The sequence below is a fragment of the Xyrauchen texanus genome, unplaced genomic scaffold (genome assembly GCF_025860055.1).
Source record: "Xyrauchen texanus isolate HMW12.3.18 unplaced genomic scaffold, RBS_HiC_50CHRs HiC_scaffold_619, whole genome shotgun sequence".
NCBI classification, from domain to species: domain Eukaryota; kingdom Metazoa; phylum Chordata; class Actinopteri; order Cypriniformes; family Catostomidae; genus Xyrauchen; species Xyrauchen texanus.
Genome location: NW_026266598.1, coordinates 8,912 through 22,080, shown reverse-complemented (window position 1 = coordinate 22,080; position 13,169 = coordinate 8,912). Strand labels below are relative to the sequence as shown.

The following is a 13,169-nucleotide window of genomic DNA, read 5'->3' as shown; positions in this document are numbered from 1 at the left end:
GGCCCTGGCTGCAACTTTCAACTTGACCTTGGCCTCCAGCCGTGTGTAACTCATAACTAAAATAGTCTTGGCAAATTTTGGGCTGGAACTCTATCTGTATTGTATAATAAAACAGTGGTACTTTCATAATGTGGGATTTTTGACGTGTTGTATTTGACTATTTCATGGGCTCGAAATGGTCGACGATTCAATGCAACAAACTGTGATTTTTTTTTCTCCTGAGAGACGAATCATCAATAAACGTCACTATTTGATTTTCATTATTTATTTAAATCTGATTTAGACAAATAGGAAGAGAAACAGAATTGTGAGACAGAATAATTTATTTTTACTATATATATAAAAAAACGAATGTTTTAGGATACAGGCTATAGATATATCATGAGTTTGTTACGCTATCCGTTTCCGTATATATTTTTTTTAATTACATTTATTTGACTTTTATCTTATTTTCATCTATTTACATTCGTATATATATATATATATATATATATATATATATATATATATATATATATATATATATATATATATATATATATATATATATATATATATATATATTTACGAATGTGCAATTCATCTTACTGTTAAGTTAAATATAATATGGAGAGAGGTTGCCATCTGTGCGCAATGGAAGGCCACTTGGTTCCCCTCTTGGATAAAACTTATCACCGGAATTGTATCGCTATTTTTGACCAAATCCTTCCACTTTGTTTCAGTTCTGTGCGGTATATTTGTCTTGCTTGATCGGCGTTATCTCCAGTTTAGACGTTTATCAGCCTCTTTGCATGTCACGTGCCTCAGCTCGTCCAATAATAGTTGGATCTTGACGCGCACAGGGCGCATGGGTATCTGTTACTCCACAGATCCAGCGCTTCTCTCTCAGTCTTGGGGAATTCTAAAAGAGCTGGTAGGCTCCATGTAGGGCGTGCTATGACAGCGTCTTTACTCCTCCATTCCCGCTGGATTGACCCGGTGATGTTTCTCTATGACAACGGCTTGGATGATATGAACAAAAACATGGAAGGATTTGTGGGAGGAAATTATGCTGCGAATCAGTGCAGGAATCTTATTGCCCACCCGTCTTCTTTGGCCCCGAGCACAACCTACACATCGAGTGAGGTATCAGGGTCGGGCATGGGAGAAACTGTCAAACAATGTAGTCCCTGTTCAGCCGTGCAGAATTCTCCCGGTGCTTCTTTGCCCTATGGATATTTCGGTGGCAGTTACTATCCGTGTAGGGTGCCCAAGCCCTGCACGCAGCCCACCTCTTATGGGGAAAAATACATGGACTCATCTGTTTCTGGAGAGGAGTTCCCTTCTCGGGCTAAGGAATTTGCCTTCTACCAGGGTTACTCGTCTGGCCCATACCAGCCTGTACCGAGTTACCTTGATGTACCGGTCGTACCTGCGCTGAGCGCCTCTGCGGAACCTAGACACGAGACTCTTCTGCCCGTTGAGACTTACCAACCCTGGGCGATCACGAACGGATGGAGCAGTCCGGTGTACTGCCCAAAAGACCAAACACAGTCCAACACCCTATGGAAATCGACCATTCAAGGTAAAACTGCCAAATTTCCTTCCAGTTTCATTTGTCGCCATTATGAGGAAAATGTACCCATACTCTATTCATGGAAATTTGCTATTTGCGTAAAATTAATTCCTATTCATAGCCAAATATTTGAAACACGGTGCCATATGAGTAACCTTATTCAACACACAAAATCACATAAAGTAAAGATTTGCTTACATACCACGCATTGTCTTCAGTAGGCCTACGCTTAATTTATTTTTATTTGCTGGTTTAGATATTTCTGACATTGATTTCTGACATTGGATATTAACATTTCTGTATACCTTTTTCCTTTTACAACTAACTATATTTTGGTTTTCATCTGACCCTTTAGACAGTGTGTCGGGTACCGATGGAGCCTCAGGTCGTCGAGGGAGAAAGAAGCGGGTTCCCTACACCAAGGTTCAGTTAAAGGAACTAGAACGAGAATATGCCACAAATAAGTTCATCACTAAGGACAAACGAAGAAGGATATCTGCTCACACAAACCTGACCGAACGACAAGTGACCATCTGGTTTCAAAACAGGCGGGTGAAAGAGAAGAAAGTGGTCAACAAGTACAAGGGCATCAGTTAAAACTGAAATATGCTACCAAAAGGGTATACATGGAAGCACCGTAAACATTATTTATTCTGAAATACATTCCGTCATCTGTTTAATTTCAAGAGACAGTGCGCAGATGCGCGGGAGTGAAAATATATTGATAAAAGGCGAAGAAACTGCTCAAAACAACATATTCACCACTTCTTTTTATTCTTTTTTATCTATGACGTCTTTGAGAGAAAGACGTGAGAGGAATGTAGACAAAACTATTTTCACCACATTGAGAGGAAGTCATTGAAACAGATAAAACCATGGCAATTTCTGTATTTGTATTTTATTTGATTATTGACACCACACAACTGTACATTTGAGACTGTGGATTTGCAGGCTACGCTGATCGAGGAGGCGATAATGTAAATTCTTGAAAATTTAATTTGAACCAAGCCATGATAGATTAGCCTACGTTTTTTTTAACCACATAAGCATATTTGTAAATAAAAGCCCCTTCCAGACACCTTGCGAAATGTACAAATTCTCCTGTGTTACTGCAGATAATATGCAAATAAATCTTCCCATACTAAGTGATTTGTATCCAGATTTGTATCTTCTGAATTACTAAAATGTTCCCGTATAGTCCTAATTAAAATATTCTGGAGAAATGATTCGTTTTAATATAAAGTAGGCCTAGTTCCAGTTCTAATTAATTCTCTATTGCTAGCCAAGAGTAAGTTAAGTAAAACGGTGGAAAACATTTTGATATGTTAATCGGGGATATTTAAATGTGTTGTCTAAGTCTTTTTGACCAAGTCACAGACGGTAAAATAAATTCCTAGTGAAAAATCCAGAATAAAATGTCCTTAAAACAATCATTTTCCATGAGCTTCATGGTGCTGCCATCTAGTGGCACAAGTAACTCTTTGCTGTGACATCCAGCCCCGGTTAATTTTTCTCTCCCGTAAGTATTGCAGAAAAATCAGATATCCACAAACGCTAGAATTCTTTGTTTGTATTAATATCTATTAAAATATCTACTGATATTAACTTGAGGATAATTTACTTATATGTTAGTGTATCTTTATCTGTGATACACCAATAAAGACATTTGTCCCTTTCTCACACACAAGCTTTTTAATGTTTTATTTATTTACTTTGCAAGGTCCTAAACATAGTATACAGCTTGATGTTCTAGGCATGTTTTCTCTTCACCGTGAATTATTTTCTCACGATATTCAGTTTGCACATGGCCTAAACACAGCCAAAGTGTGTTCCCAATTTAGCGTTATAGAACTGCTCCAATGTATGTCTTTGTTTCATGTCTCATGCGTTTATTCAACAAATAACATGAAAAAGTATTAACGGTTTAATTTAAAATTACTTAAAATAGGCTACATACTTTAAATACAATAGAAATAAAAACATAGGCTAGTATTGTAAATATATATCTTGTGGTAGCTATAAGACAAACAATACATAAATAACTTTTACAGTCTTTTGTTTTTAAACGTCCTGATGAAATCAACGAATCATTTATTATTCGTGAAAACCACGAATAATTAAAGACATAAAAGTGACGATGAACCCTGGCAATTGAGTAGGCTATTACCTGCACAAACAGACACTGAATGAACAGGTATTTCACGTATTTCTCGTAAGCCATAGTTTAGTTTTTTTCCCTGTCAAATAAAAAAGAAAGAAGCACCAAAAAAAACAAAAAACAAAAAAAAAAACAAATTGAGACAATTACTGACGAATAACATTTGCTGTTACATAATAATAATACTAATAATAATAATAACAACAAATGACAATCTGTATTCTTTCAAATCTAGTATGCACATTATACGTATATTTTGATACAGGCCTATGATATAATATCATAAATGTATAATTCTTATATAATAATAATAATAATAATAATAAATGTACTCGTACATAACAAAAGCATTCTCACATTTTAAGTCTCGGTGAAAATGAAAATTCCTCAAACTAAATTCAATTCAAGACATCGTTTTGTCTCTAAGATAATTTAAAAATTAAAGCATTACTTAAAAATTAATGCAGAATCTAATGAAAGAATAAAATTTATTTTAGCTTTTGTCGCATTTTCCAAATCAATTATAATAGGCCATATCGTTTAATAAAAAACCCTTTATTCAGTTTCACTTGTAATCTTTGCGACTCTTTGTGTTAGGCCTACTTTGAAATTGGGGAAGAAAAAAAAAAACTTAAAGCCAAAAATTTCAATAAAGCCAAAGTTTTGTTTTTAAGCTTGTGTGCTTGTTGGCTGATACAATTGCATCAATAAAATTGGTGGCTAATGAAATGTCATCGTTAATAAGTTAACGATTGCAGCCCACTGATTTTTCTCATGTCTAAAATACCGTTAGATTAGAGAAATCTGTCTTGTAATGGTACGAATAATTTTATTTGTCACTTTTATGTAGTAGTCTTCAGAATTGCGTCAAAACTAAATAACCATATTAAGGCTCGGTGGAATCTGAATGGCAGCCTTTGAGCTCTCAGAACATGTCCGAGCAGACGGAAAGTATGGGGAGAAGTTTACGGACGGGATCTTCTTTGCGATTAGAAAGGCATTTCGACCAAGGCTGTGCTGCCACCCAAAGGTACAAAAGGAAATGGCATTTTAGTAAACGGTCGCAGGTTGGCGCAGTTGGCAAATTGGGGATGATCTACGGAAGTTGAATTAAGAGGCTTTGTGTGTAACATTGCTCCATATTATTTTAACTTAATCTGATCGGACAAATGAAATGCTAAGAAGAATATAGCCTTCGTATCAGAATATGGCGTTAGCTAATGCCAGAATACACATTATAGGGATAAGAAGTATTTGAAACAATGATGCAGTCATTGTTTCCACTGTGACATTATTTGCAAGCTAAACACCAAAGTTAATACGAAAAGCATCAACATTTCAACGAATAAGATGGTGCTCTCCTGTTACTATTGCAGTAACAAACGGATAAAAGTAATGTGTTTGAAAAGAACATATAGGTAAGCTGTGATGTAGCCTATTTGTAAACAATGTATTAGACATAACATTAATTTTACTGCGCTGAAAATGTTATAATTTTCCCTTTTGTTTACAGATGCATAAAAATGTATCTTATTTTCCTTTCTAAAATATATTTATATAAAAAATGTAATTTGGTAAGCTAAAAATTATTTATTATATATTATATATTATAGATACTACAACATTAGTACAACGCAATGTTTCATGGCAGAAAATGCCTTACAAAAGAGATGTAATAAAACATTACAACGTTTACTTATTTTTGCTATTTTAGCATTTCATAGCACATCAACAAAGATTAATACAGTTGTTACTTAGAATTCACTCGTTCGTGTCCCTTACATGTCTGGATTCTGGACATACTATTCCTAAAAATAAAAAAATGCACAGGACAGTGTGGCCTGAAAATGAATACGCAGGAAACTTAAGAGGGCAAGTGCAAGGCAAAGGTTGGGTTTGGGCTTACTCATTTTCACCCAAGCTCTTTTTCTCCAGTCGAAGTGACTAGGATCGAAACACAAAAACAGTGAAATCTTTTCTTTTTGTCCCTTTATTTTTGTATGGAAATGTATATTATCTGACACTTACTAAAAGTGTTCTGTTTTTGTGCCTCTATTTTTACCATGGTCTCCAAGAAGCTTGCTACTGACAAATATTGTACGGCACAGACCATGTAATACGTTTAGCAAATCGTAAAATACGCCACATTGAAAAATTAAGAGTGTGACCTGCACTGAGACAAAATACTTATAGTGAAAAGACAATCGCCAACCCCTGATATTAATATCACATGTTCAGGTTCTTTCACATCAAAATGACGTTCTCGTTTTAATGCTAATAACAAACAAATGCCTTCTTTAAACCGGATTATCAAAGTAAACTTGTGGAAGTATTGTTTGTGTAATATATAGCAAGGTTTTAAATGAATTTGTCGGATTGCACGTGCATAAATATATTTAGTGCATTGTTTCTATTATAATGACTTCTAAAAACTATGCAAATGTGAATATTGTAAATACAAATTATCCATAATTATATTGTGTCTTATTCCAGTTGTAAGCAAATTGTAGAATTATTTCACATTTAATAGGAACTGTAATTATAGTGTTGGGAGATTCATATGCGCATGGTAGAATTTTGCGCGATCTTTTACACCACAATTTTAGATTTAAAAAGCCACGTACTGATTTACAAAATAAATTGGGGGAAAAAAGCATAAATAAGCATTTGTTGTTAGTAGCGTCTATGACGTGATGACAAATTGGCCTGGACTGTACCAATTACTGCATGTGCTCCTCAAGAAAGAAGTGTTAACTTGAGCCAGCGCGAAAAGTTATCGGTCATTTGTTTAAATTCATACCCACCCTTTTTCGGACTGGACCATAAACAATTGTGCAGTCCAAAGTTTCTCGAAATAATTACAATTACTTGTGGAAACCATTAAAGCTCATCCGGGGTGCGTTTTGGCCTATTTGTAAACTCCCACTTACTATGTGCAAGTGACCCTCACCCTCCCCCCGAACTTGAGGTCTAGCTCAGACACTCTCAAATATGCCAGAACTACATTTTAAAATGTAAGATGTTTGTTTGTAAAGTTACGTGGGCCTTTATGATTACGTTACACAAAATGGCATTTGTACTAGGCCCTTAGCATTTCAATCATATTAATCACTGACCCAATCGTGCATAATGGACCTTCCCATCTATATGCATTTTATCTTATGGAGCTGAATCTGAAAGAAGTGTGCTAAAAACGTGACTCTCACCCGATTCACGCATGGAGTCGTTGTCTCTCTTTAATCTAGTGTTACCCGTGACTTCAGGTCTCATTGAAGTTCACGAATTCCAAGTAGGTGGCGTCTCATGATCACTCTACGACGGCCATGGCTTGTCTGAGCTGACAATGGCTGGAGCAAGATACCAAGAGCACCATAAAACCACGTCTGTCACGGACTGGTTTTTAGTTTGCGTTGCAACCCAGCTCAAGATTAGTCTTTAAGTAGCCTAAGCCCTAATAAACAGTATCGATAAAGGAAAAATGTAAACTATCCCCAATCTGACGGTGCGTGCTCAATGTGCAACATGCCAGCCTTAAATTTGTGTGATTTTGTTTATACTACATTGTTAGGATTTGTTGAAAAAGCTACTTTTATCATGTTCTCTCTCTTTTCTTTACAGCCAACTAATGCATTTGTACATGTTCGGCTATTGTTCACAGTGGAGGCCAACGTAATTCGAAGGGGGACATAAAACCTTGTTAAGGTTAAAACGTTATGGGCCTAAACTTTATTTTCAAGCCGCTTCACTTCATGACAATAGTAAGACAAACCCGTGACATAGCAATTCTGCCAGCCTAACTAGGCCTAAATCAATGTTTTTTTTAAATATATATATATATTTCCTGGATACGAGAATTTAAATGTAGCCCAATAGCCAATTTCGGGTGTCATTTTGAGTAGGCCTATTTGTGTAAAAAAAATAACATAGCTAGTTTAAGATGCAGGTTTGAAACAAATATTAAAAGGCGCTAAAACGTACAAAGGTCCGTTGAAAGACGTCAAAAGAACGTGTGCACCCATAGGGCGAAACGTATAAGCTTACTTCTGTAGTTATTCGTAATAATATTAAAATGTAGGCTATAGTCATACAAAACCCTCCAAATTAATTGTTATTTTTGTGTTATTAGAACTTCTAACTGAGCGCCATATTGTAGCCTACAACCCACTATTATTATGGCGCTTCAACACACACTCACGGCGAAATCGTCAGATTTCGTGCGAGTTTTCTAAATTGGGCTAATTCGTATGATCGGTTGGGCACTTTCATATATATTGTATTTATATATGTAATGTCAAGGTCTACGTAAACTGTAAAAAGATATTAAGACATCTTGTTAATTTCATCTCTCTTTTAAATTGAAACCCTTCTAAAGGGTTTAAAATGGGGAAAAGGGAATAATATTCTTTAGACCCCGCGAGACACCCGCCAATCGGTCTAATGGCATAAAAGGCTTTCTTTTTAAATTAAGCTTTTTATTGTTGTTGTTGTTGTTATTATTATTAATTTACTATCGTGAAATAAATACATATAAGAGAGTAAGAGACCAGAAAAGTAATTATATTTTCCCAAAAAGCCAAATTCCAATTAGCTTATCAAATGCCATTAACAATTAACATTGAGCGATATCATTTGCGAAATCAAATTCTAAGCGTTCGGCGATTTGCATATCGCAGTTACAGATGCATTGGATCTTTGTGCCCAAATCCATGAAGACCATAAGCCAAGGTATGTTAGTAAGGCGTGTTGGCTATTGGGCATGCGGATTGCTTTGTCCATCAATCCAAAGAGTGGAGATAACCAGCTGCAATCCACTGCATGCACACGTTCGTCAATGAAAGTATCATCTCACTCCTCTACTTGAACATTTGCACATGTTGGCATACAATATTCTAAGAGGTACTAAGAGGTACATGTCAATTTCTGCCCTTGGTCACATGACTGGCGCTCTCTGGAATGGATGGAGATGGATCTCCACGTCAGCTCACGTCTCAAAATCTCAGCTCCGCGGAACTGCTTCAAAGCCACTGAAGCTGAAGCAGTCCTGTACAACGATGCGAGGCAGTACTATGGATGTGGCGTGCCCAACCAAGTGTCATAATGGATTTTGATGAGCGGGTACCCGTTGGGTCTAACATGTATCTGCCCAGCTGTACTTATTACGTGTCTGGAACGGAATTCTCCAGTCTTCCTCCTTTTCTGCCCCAGACCCCGTCTTCATGCCCCATGACATACTCATACTCCACGACCAATTTGCCACAGGTTCAGACCGTTAGAGAGGTCTCTTTCAGGGACTATGCCATTGACACGTCCAGCAAGTGGCACTCCAGGGGCAATCTGCCACACTGCTACACGACAGAAGACATGGTGCACAGGGACTGCCTGTCGAATCCTGGAACTTTGGGGGACATGTTATCGAAAAACAACTCGGTTCTTTACCACTCTAACACGAGCCACACACCCAACATGTTTGGCAGCGTAGGGAGGAACGGAGTGCTGCCCCAAGCATTCGATCAGTTTTTCGAGTCAGCCTACGGGAACGTGGAAAATCAGTCGAGCGATCATCCGGTGGACCGGGCAACCAGCAAAGCGCCTCCGCCCGCTGATTCAGGGAGCGACAGTTGTCGGGGAACGGATGAAACCGAGCGGTGCGAAGAGACGAGCAGCCCCGAGTCATCTTCCGGTAACAACGAACAGAAATTCAGCAACAGCAACAGCAGTACGTGAAAGTTTCTCATCTGACGTGCTGTTGTTAAAGGTTTTATATGCTGTTTTATAAGCATATAAGGTTTATGGAGGGCCCTGTATATTTACCCTAACAAAACTTTGTTATAAACGCAAGATCACGTGCTCGAAGTTGAAATTGGCCGTGAATGATAGGCCATTTCCCTTTAAGTCCTTAAAAGTCTGTGTTGCAGTACCTCATCACAGGTTGGGCTATTCATTAATGACGACCCTATTTAATCCTGTGCCCTTTTATTAAATTCTGTGCTCATTCTTTTAGTTCCGAATGCACGTCAGGGAACTTTAAACATTATATATGTATTGTTCTGAATGTTCTCTTCTAAAAAAAAAAAAAAAATAATAAAATGGCAAATCTTCTATATTGTGTAGAATTTATACATTTTACATATGGCATTTTTGCCTCCGTTAAATGTTGCTTATTATCAAATGAAATTGAGTGGGCTATTGCAGCATTGTGACTCGATGTATAATTCAATTATGAATTGAACTGCTAAACAGTAGTATTATTGTTATTATTATTTCACTCATTACTAGGCTACTAAGCCAACCGCAAGAGTTTTTGGAAGAAATATGGAAAACGGCAGTCCGGTGCATAAAATACTCAAACTTAATAGTCTTTATAAATGTCTTAGTAATATATAATTGAAGGGGAAATCGTTTGACAGTCTTTCTTCTTTATATTTCAGCCGGTCAGAAGACACGGAAAAAGAGGTGCCCTTACACCAAGTATCAGATCAGAGAGCTGGAGAGAGAATTTTTCTTCAGTGTTTACATTAACAAAGAAAAAAGGCTACAGCTTTCCAGAATGCTCAACCTCACCGACCGTCAAGTCAAAATATGGTTTCAAAACAGAAGGATGAAAGAAAAGAAACTAAACAGAGACCGTTTGCAGTATTACACCACGAACACTCTGCTTTAGACTGTCGGGAAATCGTTTATGAGAGATGGTTCATTTCAAGTTCGTCGATGCACATCCCGGCAGGCTTCTACGGGACGAGCTGTGACCTTCATTCCTCTGACAGACTTTTTCATCGATATGAACATAAATTAATATTCAATATAATCGTTACCATTTGAAATTAAGATACATTTGTTGTTGTTGTTATTATAGTATGGTCATTAGATCTCCATTGTATTAAGTGTTACAGGGTTTATTATTATTATTATTAATTTTATTATTATTATTATTATTTTCTGACCAAGATCTGTAACGTTTACGCATATGTGTCATATAGCATATAAGTAAGCGCTAAGTATTCTTACATCTATTTGGGTGGCAAAATGTTGTGGCGAGACAAATACTATAGGCTAGAAGGTGAATTTTAAACTACCAATACTGTTTCTTATATGTGGTTTATATTATTAGTCTATTCTTAATTTTGTATTTTTTTCGTGTTTTAGTAAATATCGCACCCTTCATTAGTATACGCCTTTATGCTTACTGGGGACTAGACGCGTCTTACGCGCTAAATTCTCGTATACTTGAATTGTGTGAACTTTCAATGGGTGTATATTTGGTATTCGGCCTCTTTACTGTACTGCGCATACTCTAGTAAAATCGACATTTGCTTATAGAAATGTCGTCGAAATCAAAGATATTCCTATTTATTTTGTGTGAGACAATTAAGGTTCTAGAGAACGTTTAAGGCAAATGCAATAACTGAACCTGCATGGACAGTACTTGAGAGCTGAGACCTCTAAAAACCCCAATCAAAATCATATTTTCTACTTGAGTTCTTTGACTCTCCACATTTTCTGTTGAGACCTTATATTGATGTTGCAGGAGCTCATTCATAATATCTCGTGTTTATAACATTTCTTCAGTGTTATATAAATCAGTCTCTTGAAATTTCTTGTGTATTCTCTCTTTTTCCTGGAGTAGGATCAGATGTTTGATGGATCTTCCGTTTTATTGCCTCGACGTGTTTTCTTTGATACAAGGATCAAGTGGTTGCAGTTATTAATGCCTAGTATCCATTACGGAACTGCCCAAAAAAATGGCGGTGTATGTCTCCATGAATCAAACGGCCTTTCAACAAACTGTTCAATGTCTACAAGTCAGTGTAGGTTTCATATTATATAGCTATTTCCAAAGTTGTATATGCCTCACAACTTCTAGGCAAAACGTATTCATAATTCAACTCAGATTAATTAGATTTTGTCTTCAAAATGAAAAAGAAACAGTCTGTTGGTGCTTCCTATCATTGTACAGTTTCACTGTCGATATAACTCAAATCTCATATCGCTTACGCCACTCAGAAGTCAAATAAACAATGGCGACCATAAGATAATAACAACTGCTTTACGTGATGGCTCTGGTGGTGCGCGCATCCTTTGAGGCTCGCTGGAATTTCGCCCTAATTACGGCACATCCCCCAGTTGAGTTGCTGCAGCAACTCGGTCATAAAACCCGTCTTAGTCTGGAGCATTTGTAGAATTGGAGTGAGGTGCCATAAACTGTCTGAGAACCAAGGTTATTAACTGTGACTAAGAGCTAGAAAACAACGGCTAGAACCATTGGAAGCTTGTGTTCACGGACTTTTCCGCTATCATTTGTCTCAGAGTCCCATCATGGCACCACGGATGGATTGCTCACTATTTTTCTGCTCTAACGATTTATTTTGTGCCCACTGGGCGGCGCACTTTAGATCAATGTCATTGCCGTGTATCTAAAATCCCTGCTGAAACATATTTACTTGGTGGACGGGCAAAGGACAACGTCTTCGTGATTATAAAAGACGCGCTTTCAGGTAAAAAGTATTGGGCTTATTTAATTTTATAGATAAAAATGTCATGTTTAAAACGTACCCTACACATATAGTCTACAATTAATAATGTAGCATATGCTTGGCCTACAAAAAGCTTTATTTGCAAAGCAGTAGGCCTACCACTGGCAGTAGATTGATCAATCCCAGTGTTATGTCTTTTTGCTTCTGACAGTTGCCAAAGACACGAAACTATTGGAAAAGTGATGGATGACAGCCTCACAGCAGGTTTTGGAAATATATTTTTATTCCAAAAGGGGGTTTTGCAGGCTATCTAAAAACAGAAATATTCTAAAAAATAATAATAATAAAATAAATAAATGCTTATTGTGATGTGTAATATGAAAATCCAAACTTAGTCTATATTGCCTAAATTCCATTAACCTTTTCAATCAGCGCCCGTCTTCTAATTCCCTGATTCATTGAATGTTATTCCAAAAATATTGACACGATAAATAATTGGCAGACTTTTTTATTTTGTGATCAGAAAAAGTTTGATGTCTCTTATGGTGACATTTTCTCTTATTTAAATGAACGATCACTGCAAATCATTAATAAAACTTTTATGATTACCGATGCAAAGACAACTTGGCGTTAAAGAAAATTACAGAAAATAATTTATTTGCATTTTTCAATAGCCTAGCTATTTTAACCCGAGTCCTCCATTACACTGATTGTGCCATTAGTAAAAAAGCTTGCTAGCTACAAAACAATTCAATCGCAATGTTAAATTCCATATGAATTATAATAATTACAAGAAAAATAATGCTTTGTACAGATATATCCTTGAACTGTTGTTTGAAAGCGTATTGGAATTTGGATTGCAATAAATGGTCAAATATAACCGTAAAAACTATTCATATTGTTTACAACATAACTTTAAAAACTTATAAAAGTAAATGCAAATGTAAATACAATCTGAGAGAGAAGTTTGGAATGATATTGTATC

At 36.5% G+C, this 13,169-nt stretch overlaps 2 protein-coding genes across 3 annotated transcripts; both read left to right on the top strand.

Moving 5' to 3' along the window:
• The first annotated feature begins 900 nt into the window (after window positions 1-900).
• Window positions 901-2,700, top strand: LOC127642439 (homeobox protein Hox-A13b-like). Its single transcript, XM_052125054.1, has 2 exons — window positions 901-1,564; window positions 1,911-2,700. The coding sequence occupies exons 1-2, from the start codon at window positions 937-939 to the stop codon at window positions 2,150-2,152; spliced, it is 870 nt and encodes a 289-aa protein (XP_051981014.1). The 5' UTR covers window positions 901-936; the 3' UTR covers window positions 2,153-2,700.
• A 5,418-nt stretch (window positions 2,701-8,118) lies between these two features.
• On the top strand, window positions 8,119-11,286 carry LOC127642440 (homeobox protein Hox-A11b). Of its 2 annotated transcripts, none has more exons than XM_052125056.1 (2): window positions 8,119-9,393; window positions 10,142-11,286. In XM_052125056.1, exons 1-2 carry the CDS (start codon window positions 8,784-8,786, stop codon window positions 10,372-10,374), a joined length of 843 nt encoding a protein of 280 aa, XP_051981016.1. In that variant the 5' UTR covers window positions 8,119-8,783; the 3' UTR covers window positions 10,375-11,286. The 2 variants fall into 2 exon arrangements, with proteins under 2 accessions (XP_051981016.1, XP_051981015.1); XM_052125055.1 differs by having other exon boundaries at window positions 8,119-9,429.
• The last annotated feature ends 1,883 nt before the right edge of the window (window positions 11,287-13,169 follow it).